This window comes from Agelaius phoeniceus, chromosome 2 (assembly GCF_051311805.1).
Source record: "Agelaius phoeniceus isolate bAgePho1 chromosome 2, bAgePho1.hap1, whole genome shotgun sequence".
Lineage (NCBI taxonomy): Eukaryota > Metazoa > Chordata > Aves > Passeriformes > Icteridae > Agelaius > Agelaius phoeniceus.
This window is the reverse complement of record NC_135266.1, coordinates 74,880,044-74,900,023: the sequence shown is the minus strand read 5'-3', so window position 1 is coordinate 74,900,023 and position 19,980 is coordinate 74,880,044. Positions and strand designations below refer to the sequence as shown.

The 19,980-nt window shown below is 43.5% G+C and overlaps 1 protein-coding gene across 1 annotated transcript in view; it reads right to left on the bottom strand.

Moving 5' to 3' along the window:
- The window catches only part of EXPH5 (exophilin 5), a 37,781-nt gene extending 21,251 nt beyond the window's left edge, over positions 1-16,530 (bottom strand). The window contains exon 1 of the mRNA XM_077173923.1: positions 16,246-16,530. Within this exon, the coding sequence (XP_077030038.1) occupies positions 16,246-16,364 (119 nt within the window). The 5' untranslated portion in view covers positions 16,365-16,530. The remainder of the gene's footprint in view (positions 1-16,245) is intronic.
- Between the last annotated feature and the right edge of the window lie 3,450 nt (positions 16,531-19,980).

The window sequence follows — 19,980 nt, the reverse complement described above, 5'->3', positions numbered from 1 at the left end:
TGTGTCCAGGAATACAGATGCTCTCAGAGAACGTAAGTTGCTTCAGTTATCAATTTAAGTAAAAACTCATCTGAGACAATACTACTTCACAGAACAAACTTAAAATTAAACATCTAGTCTGGAAATGGATATATTTTGATCTGGAATTTATAGAATTCATTGTCCATACTAGCCCCTACCATGCATCTGGTGGCATCTGCTGGACAGGAAGGCTGGAGGGAGACATTTTTGGGAAATGAGTATTTCCCTTGAAGAAGATTACACAGCCACATGCACGAGTACTAGCCATTCCAAATAAACTTATTACAAAGGCAAAAATGTTACTCATCGCAGATATTACCGCACCATGGGAGTGACTAAACACCGTAAATGCATTGTGCAGCCTGGAACGCAGCCTAGCACTGATGTGAAACAGGAGGGGATGAACAACGTGCTCTCAATAGCCAACTCCATGACCTCACTCCTGCTGTAAAGGGGATCCAAAGGGGATCCAAGATACTGGGAGGAGTAAAAGCACGGAGAGGAGGGCATGAGCTCCTTGGGGAGTAGCTGCAGCCACGGCGACTGCTCGGGATACAAGCCCTGGGCAGTTCTGCTGAAGTCCCAAAAGCGGAGAGCATCTGTTAGGATCCATCCCCGCGGGGTTTTAGATCCCACCGTGCCGAATCGCTTCTCCCGCGGGAGGCGGCGCTGGGATCGCCGCTCCCGGGCAGCGGCGGGCGGGGCCCTGGCGCCCCCCGGCGGCGGCCGCCGGCAGCACCGCCCAGCGCCCGCTCCCGGCGCGTCCCGGGGCAGCGCCGCCGCCCCAGCGCCCGCGGCCGGGAAGCGCCAGGGCGGACAGAGAAACAGCTGTTTGCCGCACATTTACGCATTCCAGAGCAAAGGGAACTATAAACCCCCCACAATCACTCTATAATAGACCATACCAGACACGGCACGAACGCGCCTTGCACAGAGAAATGGAGTTAAAGTAGTGCACAAACACTGACTTCATTGCTTAAACACTGTAAAGTCTGTACTGGTACATGCTTGACATTATATGTAGTCCTTATCTGTGAATATGCTGCTTTTGAATTGTGCTGTCATGTCCAACTCATCAAATAAATCCTTTAAACTGCCTGTGTATATTTATATTTACACACACAGAGAGGCATATATGTAACCCTATATATGTAGTTATTTGAGTAACAAATAATAGTTAATGAGTATGATACACGATACATAGTCGCAGTATTGCACGACTGTTAAGTATTTCTCCTTCGTGATGACTCCCAGCCAAACCACATCATTTCCCTACATATCTGCTCTGTCAAGTTTACTGCCCCCTCACGACACTAATGAACACTGGTTGTGAGCCAGGAGGAAAGCCCATCTCAAGAAACAATTACAGCAGGAGATGCTATCTGCACTCAGTATTGCAATGAACCTGCCTCTGAGGCAGCACTATTGTTACTTGGGTAACACATTATGTGTTGAGACACTGCACCTTAGGAGTGTCAAAACACCTATTGCCCTCTAAACCAAATGTACTAATCCTGCTTCCAAGTCTGCTCCATCCATCCTTACTCCTCATTTGCCTACAGCTATTTTGTACACTTGGAGCCACTACCTTTTGAGAGGAGAAAACATCATTGTGACTGGGAAAAGTATCTATAAACTATTGTGGGATTGAAGGCAAATCCATTCCCAGGATTACTAACAGGAGACTGCTCCACAAACCAGTGCAGGCAGCAACCCTAAATGACCTCACAGGCTCATTATCTTTTCCCATCTATTATTCTATACAGCGCCTAAACCAATGAATCACTCAGGAGCAACTTCTTTGCACTGTTTTTAAAAACATCTCTTCCTTATTGGCACAAGGATGTCCCAGTATTTCTTACAGACATCTCCAGGGAAAAGTTACCCTAAATGTTTGTGTGCTCTAGACTTTCATGTGGGTTACCATAAATACTGTCCATAGATGTGCAGCCTCCCCTGCCACTTCCTGTTAGGATAATAAGGAGCTTTAATTGCTACTGTAAGAAGAAAGGCATTTTCCTTACCATCTTCACTCTGAATATAAAGAGGAATATGTGTTCAGGGTAGTAGAAACTGGGTTGCCAAATAGGACATTTGGGGACAGCACTTGTTTGCAGAGGACAGAGTATTCAATCCCAGTTTTGCTAAAAGCAGAAATTATTATTCCTATTGAATTTAGCAGAGCAGGATTTGACCCTAAAGACTCTTACCACACACTTCATAAGAGAACAGATAAGCAGCAACTACAAAGAATGAAAAATTGCACCAGGTGAAGAATAAACAGATCAAATTCGCTCATTGGATCAAAGCTCTCAGTGTCTGAAAATACAAGACTGAAAGGATTGCAAAAAAAAAATACTGTTGAAAGCATTAGACAAAAAATACAGCAGGGCAGATAACTTGCAGTAACCTAAACCAAGCTTTTCTCTTTACTCTGTTCATATTCCTTGCTTTGTCAGGAAGAAAAGGCAAGAGATCAATTAAAAATCAATGCTGAAGAATCTGTTGTTTCCCAATTTTTTTTTTACGTCAGCTTACCCCCTTCCTACCACTTTATACATTATGCTGCACTGGTGAACTGTACAACTCCATCACTTCTATGACCAGCTATTTTTCTAGAAAACTCTGTCTGTTTTCACAGCCTCAAGTAGCTCTAAAACGCTGTCCTGGGGCAACCCTATGATGCTGGATTGTATCCCCATTTGTCTGTTTAGCCCAGAAATACGTTCTGCACCTCTCAAACTAGATCTGACAGCAAAGAAGGGGATAAGGAAAAACAGTGGATTTTTTTTTCACAACTGTGTTCAAAACACAGAGGTAAGCAGTGCTCTCAGAGTTCTCTGCTCTGCAGACAGATGGGGAGTTTTCCCTTGCTATTTTTGCTGGTTTTTCCTCTCGTTAGCTGAAGCCAGAAGGGTTTTTTTGGAATGGTTTGGCCATTGTTTGGCCCGGGAACACCAGGACTATGATCCAGGGGTCCCCCAAGCTGCACTGCAGCCAGGACACCAGACCCGAGCCCTGGAGAGACTGAGAGAAAGCCAAGGACACACCCACAGAAAGGACTCTGAACTGCAAAGGACTCTCTCTGAATCTGCCATCTCTTCAGAACAGCAAGAGGTTCCATCGTTTAATATTTTTCATTTTCTCATGTTTGTGAATACTTTGCTTGTTAAAGAAACAGACTTTTCTACTTTTCTCAAAGGCCATTTATCACCTGAATACATGGGGGGGAAGAGCTGCTGAATTTTGCCCTTTAGGGAACATCCTTTTGGAAGTTCCTTTCCAAATTTGTCCCAAACCAGGACAAATGCATGCACAAGTATATTTTCTTACTTATAGTTCCTTTTAATTTTATGAAAACAATTTAAAGACATGCTTCCAAGTTATCATTTTATTTAGAAAATAAAAGGGAAATGAAGTATTACTGAGAAAGGCAAAGGCTACCACATGTGAAATAATTTGAAAAAAATTATTATCTGTCATTTCCTAGAAACGTATAATAGCAATAACAACAACATTTTGGTTTCCAAGGTGCCAGAGAAGCTCCTGTGGCAGGTTAATCCTACCAGGAAGAAAAACAATGTGTCAACACACTCTTTCCTAGCGCGTCAGACACACAACAGGTCTGTTTTCTAAAGCAGTCTTTATTCTTAGTAGCTGGTATACTTTTACTCAGGTTAAAGCACGTTTTGTTTATTTTTCTTTCTTACTGTTGTCTCTAATAAAAATGAACCAAGTCAGCCTCATTATTACCTGTAAGACATTATGCACAAGTAGATGAATCACAGAGGAAAAAGACTCCCATGTTTTGGTTGTACATACTACAAGACAATGTAAAAAGATCTAACAGAAAATTCACTTATTTTTTAATTTGATATATGTAAAATGAAGCATTCCTGTTGTAATTCTCTGAAAAGTCAAGGTCTCCTGTATTTTGATGAACAAAATGTGTTGCAAATCAATAATGGTTGAATCTAACCTGCTAGGTCGTTGCTGCTCAAATTTAATTTTCTCTTCCCCTGAAATACTAGTTTTCTAAGTGTTCATCCTTTTCATCCTTCTGTCATTTTTGTCATTATGTATTCATTTTATAATGCTCACTAACCCACTAGTTTCCCTCAGATGTATTTATCTGAGTATGTGACCAACAGAACTAAAGATGTGCATGGGCACCGAGCATGTGGCACAACAATGCAGAATAAAGAGTGTGGGTTCAGTGTCTGTGACGGACCAGGACCCAGACACCAATAAATGTAATGGAGGGACTTCAACTCTCCTGAAGAGGCACCAGGTCAGGCTGCGGGAGGGAGAGTCCCCTAGTGGTGACAGCCCTGCGTGGAAAGCAGCAACTGGAAATGCCAAGAAATATTCACCTGAAGGCCAGGGGTGCCCAGCACTGAACTGTATGGCATGTGTTTTCAATTCCACTTTAATGGTTGCATGACGTTGCCAGCTCATAATTATCCCTAAGTACCTAAATTCCAGTAATGTGCAAAACCAACAGGCAGAAGGCAGAGGAAAGTGGAAAAGTAATTAATCTTCTCTAGTTTTTCATCCCAGACTACATTTAATAGGCAGAAGTACTTAAAACACAAAGATATCACTTCTGCACATGAATTTGATATGCAGTCAGAAGTATCCTTTAAACAGCAAGTAGGGCTACAGAAACAGATACTTGCAAACAGAAACATAATTTTGTCCTTAGAACACTTTTTTTGAGAACAGGTATCAGATTTATACATTAAGGCCTGCTGTGTGTGTCAGGGATACAGTCAGAGAATATGTGAGTTTAAGGTAGAACATCTTTTCTGCCCTTACTGAAGTTCTACCTTGTCTGCTTATGGGGAAAACTCTTCCACTTCCACCTCTCCTCTTCCTCATTAAAAAGTAGAATAAATCACAAAATCTGACATTATTACACTATCTCTATTCAACAAATTTATTCGTTTAAATTAAAGCTGATCACCTGCTTTGAGATAGCCTAATCCAGTGGCACTGTGTGCATTCATTACACACAATCCACAAAGACAGTGAGACTATGAGCATACATGAAACATTGGAGTCCCAATGGACATTCAACACTTCTACTCTATAAACCACGATGACTTTTGTGTCTACAATTCTTTAACTTCGGCAGCATCTGTACAGTGACCAAAAGTTACCTGTGTTTTCTCCAAAACATTAGCTTCTCATATTAAACGATGTGAAATTAATATACTGACTTACACTAGCCGCTGTTTTCCTTCATCAAGTCCAACACTCCTTTCCCCTTGCAGCTTTTGTCTGCTTTCCTGAGCAAGAGCAAAGAATGACACTTTCCTTTGAAATGGAAAACTAGGAAATGTTGTAAGGGCAAGAACAAAGGTTAATTCTCATGCTGACTACATAACTCCTCTCTGTTCTGGCAGCTCAGGAATCAGAAGCTCTCAGTTAAAGCCCTGAAATGAGAAGCTCAATGACTGCCTTCAAAAAGTTAAGTTTTCAAAACAGAGCATTGAAACCTGAGATCACGGGAGCTGAGGGTGATTAATCATGCATCTCAAGGTGTAACAATGCCTCAAGACATTACTTTTAACATTTAACTCTTTCTTCAGCAGCTACCCCGGGTTTACAGTGAAAACATAATTTCAGCCCTGCTGGAACAAACAGAAAAGTCTGTAAGTACAGATCTTTTAGCAGTTATACATACTTAGAAAATGAAAGCTTTTAGTCCTTTGGGCAGCTGGTCACTAAGAGCAAATGAGGTGGAATACCACTAGGAATGTCACAGCTGTTGGTGACTCTCCAGCTTGGGCTGACTCTCCGCAGTTCCTTTCACAATGCATGCAATACGGGGGAAAGCTCTATTCTGTGAATGTTTTATCGATTAGTTACAATGTCTCTGTAGGCTACAAATGACAGTCTAGAAAAAAGGGTGTTACATTGCAAGCTACCTACCAATATTGTATGGTAATAACAAAACAAACCCATGATGCAACGGAAAGAAAACCCACTTATCATCTTTAAAGTGTGTCACATAGCTTCTGAATGGTAGTAATTAATGTCTCTAATGAGATTACTTCATTAATAGGAATTTCTATTAATATTAATACATGCTAATAGAGGCAATGGATATAATTCTCCACATAAAGACTCTGATTTATTTGCAGTCATAGACGTAGTCTCAGTCCAAAACCACTGGAATAAGTTGTGAGCTCCTGAATTTCTGTCCCAGAAATCCTACATGGAAATGAAAGATGTATACCATGTGTAGCACATGATGGGTTGGAAGGCTGAGGATCAGGTCTCTCAATAAATCTGAAGCTAATGATTAACAGAGACATATTTACTCTGCAAGGGTAGAGCTGCTAGTTGATTACAACGAACTTTTATAAATATTGATAGCATGCAAAGAGACAGTCATCTATTGCAAGTAATTTACGACTCAGTCATGTATTGTAAAGTTAACTGCCTTCCAAAGACATAAAATGCAGACACTATTCCTCATCTTATTGTTTGACTTTCTTTATGAAAAACCTTTCCTAATAAACAATATAAGAAAAAAAAAACCAAAACCAGAAACAAAACACAGACTAGGTGAGAATTCTGTAGGAGGGGAATCGGTTTCAAATTAAGCGCAAATCCTCATCTCTACAAGCAGGTTTGTGTATGATGGCCCATGGGTCTGGACAGAGTTCTGAAATGGAGAGGCTCCAAAAAGGCCATTTGCTTGTACAGAGCTAAGCCTGAAGCCAAGGGCTCTCAAAATGCACCTTTGCAATCTCAGATAATTGTGCAGAGTCCCACATCGAGCAGAGTTCACAGCTCTGGACAGGTTAGTGTACCTGCACACAGTTTATGTGTTACTGTAACATTACAAAAGCCTCATTTACATTGCTTTAAACTAAGGAAATAGGTCATAAGAATTAATGAAAGCTTTAAAAGTTGACACAGTGGGTGTTTTTCATCTGGAAATGTAATGCTTATATACATGTATGTAATATATACTTACACAGAGATTCTCTCCTATAGTACCTTAGACTCTCATAATTTATCACAACTCTTCCACTGGAAATGGAAATATTTTAGTATAATAATGCTTTAAAATATTATATTTACATGTGTACAATTTTGCATATATTAAAAAACACACAAATATACACATATAAATATATATTTAAGAACACACAAGTCTCTAATGAAGAAAGAGACTGCAGAGCACCCCAGACACAGTGCTACAGCTTTTCCTGACTGCAGCTTTCTCCACTCAGACCCCTGGTGATCTAAAAATCCAAAGATATGGCCAGTAGAAGTGTTACAGTTCCTTGATTATTCCAATAACAATGTAAATTCGATGTAATTTATGTGCTATAAAGTGTAAACATACTGTACTTTTCATAACTTACTCTTGGCTATTGTGGTTTTGATGCATTTGTTCACAGTTAATATGGTACCAGTATATGGATTTATTTATTTCTGAGGTAAGACTGAGAAAAAGAAGATAGTTTCAGTTAAGAGTTTAAAATTCAGACATTTAAATACAGTTTATTATAGTTAACAGTGTAAACATAATAATTTAGCTGCAGAGAAGGATTGGGAATAAATTTCCTGTGAACTTTTATATGCACATGTCCTCAGAACAAATCCCATTTTTCTCTACCTGCTTTAATGAATTTCCTGCATTAAATACTTAAGTAGTGCATTTTTTCAGACTGTAAGCTCCAAGGAAATATGTAATTTGTCAATTTAAAACAAGTACAAGAAAGACCAAACAGAGGTCAGGCCTTAGTATAGATAGTCCTGTGTTAAATTTCTGGAACAGAAAAGAAAATGAGGTCTCTGTGCCCAAAATTCAAAACTCCAGTGGGCCAGACACCACTTGATTTGAAAACTAGATCCAGAGAGAAAAAAGATTTTAAAGGATAATTAAATTCACTACACACAAACCACTGGCAAAACCTAAATTTAAGAGAAGAAAAAGAGACAGACAGCCACAACAATTTTCAAATGCCATCAAAACAGTATCTGACAGAAAGCAGTGAACATCAGCTGGAGTCCTGACACACAGCCCAAGCAGCTTTGCCCCCAGCTGTTAGCCAGGCTTTGCTCCCAGTCTGTGGGAGGTGCAAGTGCTGCATGTCTGCATGGATGTGGGAGCTGGAAGTACATCAGGGGCCAAATCCAGCAAAACTCCAGCTCCTTGGGCTTCACTAGGGAAAGAAGGTGCTGCAGCCTTTGTGATACACAGGCCTATGAGACACATGTCACCAGAGCACAGCTGTGCCAGTAGGCACAGGGAGATCGCCAGACACTCTGAACATGAATCAGATGTGCTGCTGCAAAACACTTTTTTGAATTACAGGCACAACCAATTTATTATTTCTGAAATACATGCAAGGACTTGAAGGCATTGGGACACTGTGTAGAAGTTGTCAGCATGAGAAAGTCATTCTCTTCTCATCATAGAGGCACCTCAATGACTCTCTGCTAGCCTAGTAGGGAAAGCTGTCTTCCATCTAACGGTAATTTCTAATTCCAATTAATGTCAATTGTTAATTTAACTTCTGCACTTGAATTGTGGAGGAGACAGAGGGTGTTGAGAATATAGAGACATTACTGTTGGAAAGTCAAACCTGGGAAGTGTGCAGACTTCCTACAAGGTGGACAAGACTGTAATTGGATCAAGACCATACAAAACCTAAAAAAATTGGACTGTTCTGCATTAGCTATTCCAGAATAACTCCCCATATTGACTGTCTACTCAATAGTTAGTGCTTGCTTGCTCTGCTGTGTCCGACCTATTTATTCTTGAAGGCTGGTCAATTTATCTATATAGACAGAGTTCAATGAATTCTGTTTTTACCATTAAGCTTGGACTTGGTAACTGTCTGCCTATGACTTAACAGTAAGTCTTTGCTTAAATCTCATCAGTTTCAGCACCATCTTACTTTTGGCAGCCCTAGTGACATCAGAAAGTGAGCTCAATAATAACAATAATAATCTTTGTGATTTTCACTTTTACACTGTTTGGTCACTTGAAAATGCAAACATTAGTCTCAACAGTCTGAAAGACAAGGCAGAAAGCCTGTGTTTGAATGAGCACAAGTGAAAGTGCCCTGAGAATGTCCTTCCTGCTCCTGTGGGTTTGGCTGCCTGAGCCCTGGACCAGCCTAGGCAGAGCAGGGCTGGGTGTCCTTAGACAAAGGTGTTGTGAAGAAAACAGCCACAGGCTCAGCAGGAGTGAGCTCTCCTTCCCGGGAACTGCCTTTCAGCACAGGCTGTCCCGCTGGGCCATGCTCCACTTACAGCCCCAGGTGCATCCCCAGCTCCATCTGTGCATGGCCTCTGCCCTGACCCCTAGGCTGACACCCAACTCGGCCTCCTGCCCGGCCCCTCACCCCTGGCCTGCCTGGCTATCAGGGGGCCATGGCTGACCCCAGTCACTGTCACCAGGTCTGACCCTATCCTGACTGCTCAGCTTGAACATGGCCCTGCACCATGATTCCAGGCCTGCCCCGTGAGCAGCAGGCTGTGGTGAAGCAGGCCTGACCCCAGCCCTGAGCGTGACTCAGCCCCACGGCCTGGCCCGGGCCCCAGCCCCACCATGACACCATGGCCATCACGGCAGTGCCCGTCTGTGTCACCAGGGACAGGCCCTGGTGGCCAGGCCCTGCCCTGCCAGCCCTGTGGGGAGCCACCATGGACCCAGTAACCTGAAAAAAGAAGAAACACATTCAGTGCCCTGCTGACAGGCTATTCCAAACGTTATACACCTCAAAAGGTTCTCCTTCTGCCACCACACACACCATAGGAAACCCCCTGCCCTCAAACACCAAGTGCAAATCTTTAGAGGAAAGGACTGACACTGAAATTAATTCATTATGAAAGGACAAGACCAGTGAGCTGGCAGCAAGGCTGGTCCAGACTCTGCTCTGTAGGCATAAAACTGGAGTTACATCACAGACTTTGGTCTAGTTAGTCCAGATGGACAGAGTAAAAACCAACAGAGAAAATGGCACACACAGTGCCTACTTGCCCCTGGCCATTTCTACTTCTCCTTCTCAGCCTGTGTGAAGCCCCAGTCTGCGAGTCTAGACCCCACCACAAGATAGGACTATTAAAAAACACAATGAGGAAAAAACTTGGTATGCAACTTACCAATTGCATTTGGCTACAGTACCCCCACTCAAACAAGGGAAGTCTCAAAATGGGATTCTTATGATAGCAATTGTTTACCAAAGCAAGTAAAGGTTTTTAAGTCCCGGTCTTCCCTGCCATTTTTGCTTCTACTGGCACTTCTTTAGCATATTAGCCCTTCAGGGCTTCAAAGGCCTATTTTCATTAGTGTTTACAAACCACTAAACACACAGGTGGCACAGTATCAGTGGTAAGTAATAATAGTATCTCCTCCACATCGAGACACAATAGAACACTTGCGCCCTGAAACATTCCTGGGTGGAGTATCTCTTATGAAAGAATTTCTTTATTAATGCTTTGTTCAGGAGGGGAGTTCCACTGGAACAACTATATACCCAAGTAATGCTGTCCTGGTATCCTGTCTGCTCTCCCCATCCAAGCAGCTCATGTACTTTGGAGCTGATTTTTAAAAATTCTTTGTAATTATGAGGAGTTGAGCCCCAAATCTATATCTCTAACACCCAAGAAGTTATTCTTGATCTCCAAGAAGGTAAAGAGGACTACTTCTGTGAATATGACAAAATAAAGCCTGCAATGGCAGACTCCTCAAACTGTAAGCAAGACAATGTGATTGAAGCACCAAGCACGAATATGTTCAAATACATACAAAACTGAGTATGTCTGCACTTCTGCAACAAATGTCTTCCCAAAAGAAGAAGGTGAAAAAATACATTTCCAACACAGGATTGTATTCCCCTGCTATTGCCAGACCTGTGAGAATAAATGGCAGTCAGGAGAATACAGTAGGGAATTACTTGCAACAAATGAACTCAGTAAATGATCTGCGTGAGGCAGTAAGAACAGCTGTGTGCCTGTAACAAGTAACTATGTCCAAATGATTTAATTTAGAGACTGTCTAGAACAGTCAAAGGACAGGACTCATCTTTCCCACAACACTCAAATGTTCTTAATGGGTCAGCAAGAGTGGAGCACTGAGTGGTGCTGACTGTACCTCCCAATTAATTTCATGTGCTTTTCATCTTCAAATTTGAGGGTAAATTAAAATAAACCTTTGTTTTGCTCCTGTCTATTCTCATAGTCATCTGTAAAATAAATCTCCTAAACCCCCTCCCCCCCGCCCCCCCAAAAGCATAAACCAACCTGGAAAAGAGCAAAACAAATTAAACTAAATGGAATGAGTGCTCTCCTCTCCCACAAACTCCATTTCCCTTTCCTCTTTTTTTCAGTTTCTACTCAGAGACAGTGACTGAGGTGCCAGATATGTTCTAGAGCTGGCAATTATTTTTTTTGCCATTCTTCCTACTGAAAAAAAGAAAACAATCCTTAAATAATACATGCATACTTAGTTCTCAAAACATGATCTAGAAAGTAAATTGCTGCTAGGGCAGGTAGGTTCATTTCCCTATTCTGTGGCTCAGTCTCTCAGTTATTTTCAGTATCTCTTTTGTAAGTGAAGATAACAGTATTTCCCTTTTTCTCAAGGATTAATGAACAAAACCAGCCCAAGACTATTGCATGCAATTGTAATAGGAGCATTACATAAAACAGCCAAGTCTCCTAAATAAAATTATTAAAGGATACAGAGCTTTTGTGCCCTTTTACATGCATTTTCTATTTATCCATAACTCTTCTACTCTGTCTTCCAACTGTTCACTTTTCGGACAACCCGCAACTGTACCAGCTACCTGTTCCCATGCCCCATCCCCTACCTGCTGCCTCTTTTAAGTAGCTGGCTCCATGTCTCCTGGCTCTTCTCATCTCAGCTGCTTTCTCTGGGCCTTGATGCAGTTCCAGGGGTGGAGGTGCATCTCAACACCCAGTGTTCAGACTATGAGACATCAGAGATGCAAACTTGACTGGAATGACACCTGCTTGGGCACTGTCTGCCTCTCTACACTCTGCAGAGGGAGGAGCTGCCTTGGAGATAAAAGGCATTAGCTCCACCTCTGTATCCCATAGCTTCATGCCCTAATGCTGCTGAGGCTTCCTACAGGGACTGCCAGTTCCTCTGCTACCTGCCAGGCTCTGCTGTCCTGAAGAGATGGAAGGCAGTCAGCCTCTCTTCATCCTGCCCATTTGCTTCATCAATAAAGGACAGAAAAGAGAAGCACCTTCAGGTTTGTTTGGCCTTTGGGACCTGGAGGTCCCTGTGCAAGTATTAGCTGTCAGTTCTTTTTTTTCATTTCTGTCCCCACTAGCTGCAGAACAAAGCTTAAGAAGATGAGCTGGGTGCACTCTGAAGTCTTGAAACCATTAGTAGTCAAATATGTGATTTTCAGGCCTATTTCATTATATACAGAAAGTTGATCTGTGATATTAATACCTGTGCAAGTATTCATTGCACTCTTACAGAAACTGAATTTTTGGAGAGCCATCTGAACAGGATACTGCACTGCAAACATGCTGTATTCCTCCCTGCCTTCTCCTGGGCATCTAATTGTGACTGAAGTATTTGTGACAAGGAACCTCCTTCCACAAGCTTCTGTAAAATCATCAGTTTCACTAACCAGGCTTATTAAGTAGCATTTAATGACTTGAGTTGGACTTCTGCCTTAATACTGCAAATACTATAATGGAACAACGCATGTATATTTATATAAAAACACGAAATTCCATCTCTCTTCTGCACTAGCATGTAAATGAAATTTTCTTTGAATTGGTATTATGAATGAAACTGGATTGGATGAGCAAAGAAATCTGAAGGGAAGTGTTACCCAAGTTCAAAATGAGTAAGTTTTTGGGGTTTTTTTTAATTATTATATACGTGATTAATAAGTTTCTGAAATATTTTCGGTGTATATAGCAGTGAGCAGCCATATGAGTTATACCAAAGCTGACTGTTGCTGCTTCTCTGAACTTGTTTCAAGGAGAAGGAGGCAGGTAGGGCTGGTTTGTGGTGGCTGTTCAAAGGTACAGCTGAGAGGAGCCACGAGAGGGCACTGGAAGGAGAGAACCGGCCAAAAAATGCACTCCTGGGAACCAGCAGGCCGGGACACAGCAAGAGCTCTGCTCCCTGCTCATAGCAAGAATAAATTAAGGTCCAACAGGACATACCATTCATACTGGCCTGGGACACCTCTCAGAGACACCTGAGAGGTGTCCCAGGCCAGGCTTAGAGGTCTGAAAGCTTCCAAGGGAGCCAAGAAAGGGCCAACGGTTCCCAAAGATGGTGCTGGGGCATCAGGAACAACAGGAGGGGAAGCACCAAGCAGAGCTGAGAGCTACACAAATGTGTACAGTTGACAACCTAACTCACACGTTCCTGCTCTACACAAAGGCTACAAAGAGAAAGGGAGACGAGAGGCTGTGTAAAACAAACTGTTCCCCAGAAAATCTCCCCATTAAACACTTCATTTCACAAAGGCATGGGCTGACTGGATGAAGAGAGATCCAGTTCTACCCAGTGCAGGTAAGCAACAAGGAAATAAATGTACTTGTCAGGAAATAATTGCAAGCTCAATATATTTGATGAAGTCACAATAAACCACAGAGAATGTCAGAATTAATATTTTGATTTTATTACTTATTTCATCTTTCAAAATTAATTGGTGCTAACATTTTTCAGTATAACAAATGTAGCTTGTTCCTGCTTTTTGGATTCTAGATCTCACTTTATAAGTGGGAATGAATTTCAATTTTTCATTGATCTTTTAAGAGCCTGGCAGACAGCTTGCTTGTGCTTGCTTGTATGACACCAAACAGTGTGGACAAGATCAGTGCAGTCATTGGAACCTGACTTTGGTCTGCCAGCAAATGCTTCATTCCCTCTGTCACTCCAGTCTAGATTGGTCTATACAGGAACCTGCTGTATTGTAAATACAGATGATCACTGAAAACACTTTACCAGTTTGTTACTGACCACTGGTTGTTATTGATTTGCTCCCTGGCCCTGCCCAGCTCCAACTAGCTCTTTCCAAAACCATGCCCAAGACCAGTTTGAAGGGCAACTCACTTCACTAACTTTGTGCAAAAAGAGTAGTCTTAATGAAATTGTTCCTTGCATTCCACAGTGTCTCCTATATGCCTTGTTTGATTGACAGCATCATGATTGATGATTGATTGATCAAATAGCTTCAAAATCACACTTTGAAAATATCCCAGGAGTGGGCTGCCACAGTTCTCAGGCATTCTTTAAAAACTTTTATACTGAAAAAATGTCTATGAAGTTAATTATCAAAATAATAGTAATAAGAATGGCAAGGAGGCAGGCATATGGGACAAAGGGGAACAAATGCAATTTTGTTTAAAGCCTCTGAAGCTCACTGTGGTCATATAGGAACTGCAAGATTTGGCCCTCCAGGGTGATCACTGTTATTACTTTGATTATAGTAGCACAGGGCAACACCACACAGACTGGAACCTGTCTGCTCCTGATGAGAGTCTTCTGGCCCGAAGAGCTTACAGTCTAAATAGGACCAGGTAGACAAGTGGAGTGAGAAAGAAAGTACTTTTATTAGGTCCAAGAGAGATTAGGAAACTTGCCCAAGGACACATACCTTTGACAGATCCAGGGTTTAACCTAGATTTTCAGTATGGCACCTTGGTCATAAATACTTCACCTACCTTCTGCTCAACTAGTAAATGCCTCTTCAGCTGAGACTTAAACAGACTACATCTCAGTAAAGCATCACCAGTAACATCCTGTTATACCATGTTTATTTTGACAGCTTTCACATACATAACATTTTCTATTGACAAAGTCCTAAGTGCACAGACAAGGAAAAAATATGAATTTGGGGGTAGGTGAAAGCCTCAAGCTCAAAAGCAGGCTACTGCTTCACAAGGCTCTCTATGGCACTGGAAGTTTCAATGCATTTGCTTCAGCTTTAGTCCCAAAAACTCTAGTTTTAAACTTATAGCACTCCAGCTATGTAATTCCCTATATCCAGCAAAATATTTTTCCTTTTTGGGAGGGTAATAATAATAAGACACATGGAACAGAAATTAATCAGAAAAAGAAAAGTAATACCAAGTTATGGAAGGAAAAAATTGCCAAACAACTCAGTCCAGGTGCACATGCCACAGAAAACCAAGACAAGTTTCAGATGTAAGTCATTGTTGACACATAATATTTAACCATGCTCATCATAAAATCCACTTTACTGAAATCAAAAATACACAGTACAAATATCCACTTGAAGCAAATGTTACTCATTAACATTCCCTCTATATCTCACATGAAAGCATTACTTGTGAAAAGTGACCACTTGCAAATCTGAGAGGACACTGCCTCTTACTTCACAATGTGCCAAAATTCATACCTCCGGGAAGAAATTATAACCTTTAATAATAAACGGCTCATTTTCCAGCATAATTTCTATTAATTCCTCGACCTTTGCTTTCACTATCAACACAAATAGCTTTGATGATTGCACAAAGGAGAAAAACGAGCTAGAAACAAGGTCGAGGTGTCCTATATCTTGATAAGGAGGAGAGAATTCAATTAAGTCACTTTCAAGAGTCTTGTGCACTAACTTTCAGGCAGGTGAGCGCCTGCCTTTGTTTCCAAAAGCTGCCAGGATCGACTCAAAAGCCGCAGAGTTGCTACGTTTCCCTGCAAGGTCCGGCACAACTTCCCCGTCGCCGTGGTCTCCCGGGTACCGGTGTTTAGCCCACACCCCATGCCAGCGGCACGGTGAAGCACAGAAGCGGCCTCCTCCTCCTCCCCGGGGAAGGAGAGGTGCCACGGGGAGCCGCAGCCGTGACTCAGAGCCGTCTCTGTCACAACACGCATTTCCCAAACGTCCCGATGCTCCAGGTGCCCGGCCGGACGGCTCCGGCGGTAGCCAGCGCTGGCGGGAGCCACTGGCGCTCCCCGCTGCCCCGGCAGCACCGGGGGAGCTCAGCCCTCCCTGCCGCGCAGCCCCGCAGCCCCACGCCGCCTTGGCCGGCGCAGACCCTTCCCCGACGGGCGCACCCCCGCCACCCCCTTTCCCGCTCCCCACCTCCTTTCCCGCTCTCCCCGTCGGGATGAGCGTCTCCCCGCACCGCCGGGCTGGGGCCGTGCGCCCTCCGCAAACCCCGTTCCGCGCCCTCCACCTCGCACGGGCGCGATGGGCACGGCGGGACGAGGCTGAAAGCCGGTACCTGACTCTGTCCTTCTCTGCCCGCCGGAGCTCCGCGTCCCTCTGCAGCACCTGGAAAATCGCCCTGGCTTCCTCCTCGTTCAGAAAGCTGAGATCTGGCCCCTGGGGCGCTGCGGTCATGGCTTGGCTTATCGGCGGGCGGGCGGGCGGAGGCGGGCGGGCAGCGCTGAGCCCCGCGGAGCGTGCAGCCGCACCAGCATGGCCGAGCGCCGGGCGGACCGGCACGCCGGCACCGCGGGACACGCGTGTCCCTGAACGGCGACAGCCGGCGCGGCGAGCGCTCGGGACCGCCCTGTCCCGGGCTGGGCAACTCCCTCCGCAGCGATCGCAGCGCAGCCCGGCGGGGCGGGGCGGGGCAGGGAGGAGCGGGGAGGCGGCACCGCCGTCGGGGCCGAAGCCCGAGGCGGAACCGGAGTGGGCGTTGGTGTTGGAGTGGCCGCTCGCCCCGTGCTCGTGTCCCCCGGTTCAGTCGGGTGATGGATGCGCTGAGCGCTCGGCGCGGTGTTCGCGGTGGCACTGCCCCGGGAGCGCACGCCCGCACGGCGGGGCCGCTGCGGTTCCCCCCTGGCGCTGACGGCACCGTTCCCGCCGGGCGAGCCCCGCCACGTCTCTGCCCGGTTCCCCGCGGCACCCGAGTGCGGCCCCCGGTGCTCCGCCTGGGCGCCGCTCGGCCCCCGGCAGCTCCTCCGTGGGGCACTGCAGGAGGACATGGCCGTAGTTTTGCGGAGTAGATGCAAAGCGGCAAGTTTTCCACGAGGGAACAACGGGACAGTGTTTCCTATTTACTCTCCTGTAAGGCTTTCCTGAAGAAATAATAGGGAACTATTCTTGTTCTTAATCTGGGAGTTATAATCGCATCTCGGAAGTAATTTCATCCTGACTCCATTCTAACAGCTCTAATGCACCTCAGCTCTGTGTTGGTGAGAGCACCATGAATTGCTGCATCTCTCCTACGTATGTGTCTGACTAGTTCACTGTATTAGTTGAAAACTTTGTAAAATGTCCTTTGAAATTTTTCCGTCGGAGAAGAGCTTCATTCAGGGCTGAACTGCAAATGGAGAAGGAAAATTATGGTCAATTATTTCAGGCTGAGGAAGTTGGAGCTCTTCAGCCTGGAAGAGAAGATTTGTTGTGCCGACCTTGTAACAGCTTTTCAACACGGGAAGGGGGCCTACATGGAAGCCAGAGAGGGGAGACTCTCCATTAGGAACTCTAGTGGTAGGACAAAGAGTAATCGGTACAAACTGAAAGAAGTGAAATTTAGGTTAGATATTAGGAAGAAATTTTTTTACTGTGAAGTGAGACACTGGAACAGGTTGTGCAGAGTGGTCGTGGATGCCCAAGTCCTGGCAGTGTTCAAGGCCAGGTTGGACAAGGCCTTGAGCAACTTTTTCTAGTGGGAGGTCCTGCCTATGGCCGGGGGCAGGGGAGACTAAACAATCCTTAAGGCCCCTCCCAAACCCCTAATATTCTCTGATTCCATGAAAGAAAAGACAATTTTTATTATGGCAAAGCAAGTCAGTGGAAAAAGGCAGGGCAGCATGCAGCAGGAGCTGGGCTGTGATGCATGTAGCCACTGTCCCACCCTGCAGCAGGCTGACGTGGGGCTGCGGGAGAATGTTGCCCCACTAGGGAGCTGAGTGGTGCAAGTGGAAATAAGGGCCTTAGAGCACAGCGGGAATAACAGGTTGCAGGAGGTTCCTTGTTTTGAAAGAGCTTCTGGCATCATTTGTCTGACCCAAAGAGAAACTTACCTGATTCCTGGTAACCAAACAACAAAACCAAGGCTGTGAGACAATTGATGAAAATGTAAAAAAGCATATTATGAAGAATTATGATGTGGAGAGGGTGTGTCTCCAACAGAGAAAACACAATGAATTTTTAAGAGTGTATGGGAGACACTTCTGGGTAAAGTCCAAGCATTTCTACATTGTTTCTAAAGGTGCAAGAGCCACAGCCATCCCTGGTGCAGTAGGGGAACTTCCCTCTAAGAATAAATGTCCTGTCCTTCCCATTCTGTTGCATTGAGCATAACAGGGTGACTGTTTCACCAGCAGAAGCTGAGTGCATGGAGTTCTCCTGGGGACTCTCCCAGGCAGCGAATTAGACATCACTCTCCCTTTCTGACTGGCACCTGCAGGGTGGGAAGCAGTTGCTCACTGTGCTTCTGCATCATGCATCATGCTTCTGCTTCTGCATGATTCAGAGCTGGGGCAGAACATGGTAACATTTTTTTCTGTACATCCATTGCAATGAAACTCATCAATGCCCACACTTGCCTTAAAAACAATATTGCGTCTTATTGGTGAGTTGTGGTCTTTTAACTCCTTGTGCAACTTACAAATTGTCACTGCTCATTGCAGGAGATTGGAATAGACGACCTTTAAACCAAACCGTTCTGTGATTCTATGGTGAAAAATAAATACATACATACAGAATAAATAGGAAGGCTGTGCATTTTCTTACGGTTTTGCAAAGGAAGTTATATATTACAGTTCTTACAAATAAAGGGTGGCATTTCCCCACAAATTTGGTGACTATCTATAATTGTATCTATCCTGCATGTAAGTCAAGAATGGACTAGTATTTCTAAGTTTCTGTCATTCTTTTCTTTAATTTCTACAAATTGAACTAATTGGTGCATTTTTCTTCCCATCATTAATAATGGGAAAAACATAATTCCCATTATTTTTTGGCATTTTTTTAGTGCAGAGGGAAACGGGGACAAGATGTTCATTTAATGTATAAGCAATGTATAGTCTGTCAGGTAATAAGAAAGAATTTTTTTTGTGTGTGTGTACAAAGCAATGGAATTGTTTAGAAGAGTGACAAGTACATACACTAATGGCTTTACAGGGATGCTGTAAGACTTCAGAATGAAAATTATTTCAATGGTTTCTATTCAGAAATATTCTATTCTATTCTGTTTAGAGATTTGGGCATAGTAATTTGTATAATAGTAAGACCTTCATTTTACACAGCATCTTTGGTATGTTACATAACCATTACAAAGTGTGTGTTGGACCAGGAATAGAAACAGCTCCTATCTATGGAGTCTTTTACCAGAAATTTATTTTCTGGTAAAATAACCACTTTTCGGTGAAAAAAAACACTTTTCCAAATGTCTTTTCATTACTCCAACTCTCTTACAATTTATTTCTTTTCGATATATGGATCATGATGACAAGAAAACACTGCCTGTATTCCAGTATTTAGAGTCCCTAGCACCTTATGTGCTTTAATTTCTGCTTGATAAACCTAAGATAAGAGACATGCTTTAAATTTTTTCCATGTTTTTCAGTTAACAGCTGTTCCAGGAAGATACAGAAGTGTTTCTTGTGAATAAGTAGTGTTTTCCGGTTTAAAAACCTGAAACAGAGGGCCAAAATAGCATGAGAGGCTGCAGACATGAGACATAGTTAGTAATGTTAATTGCCAATGCCACTAAAGAGGATGCTGACACACATACTTTAATTATAGGGCAAATTCTTCAAAAATTGTGTTTCGCAAATACTGCTGTACTAATGGGTGTTGCTAACTTCACTTATTCTCAGTGGAGGAATTAAAAGTGTAGGGTTCTGGAAAGCCAGAAGGATTGATTCTAAAAGTTGGTCTGTACCTAGGGAATTGAGAGGAATGTGCAGAAGTGTTGGTTAAATCTTGTAGCAATTGGCCTTGAGGCTCGTAACAGCCTTGAGGCTTGAAAGAACTGTAAGGTCTTGTCTGTTCCTGTTGC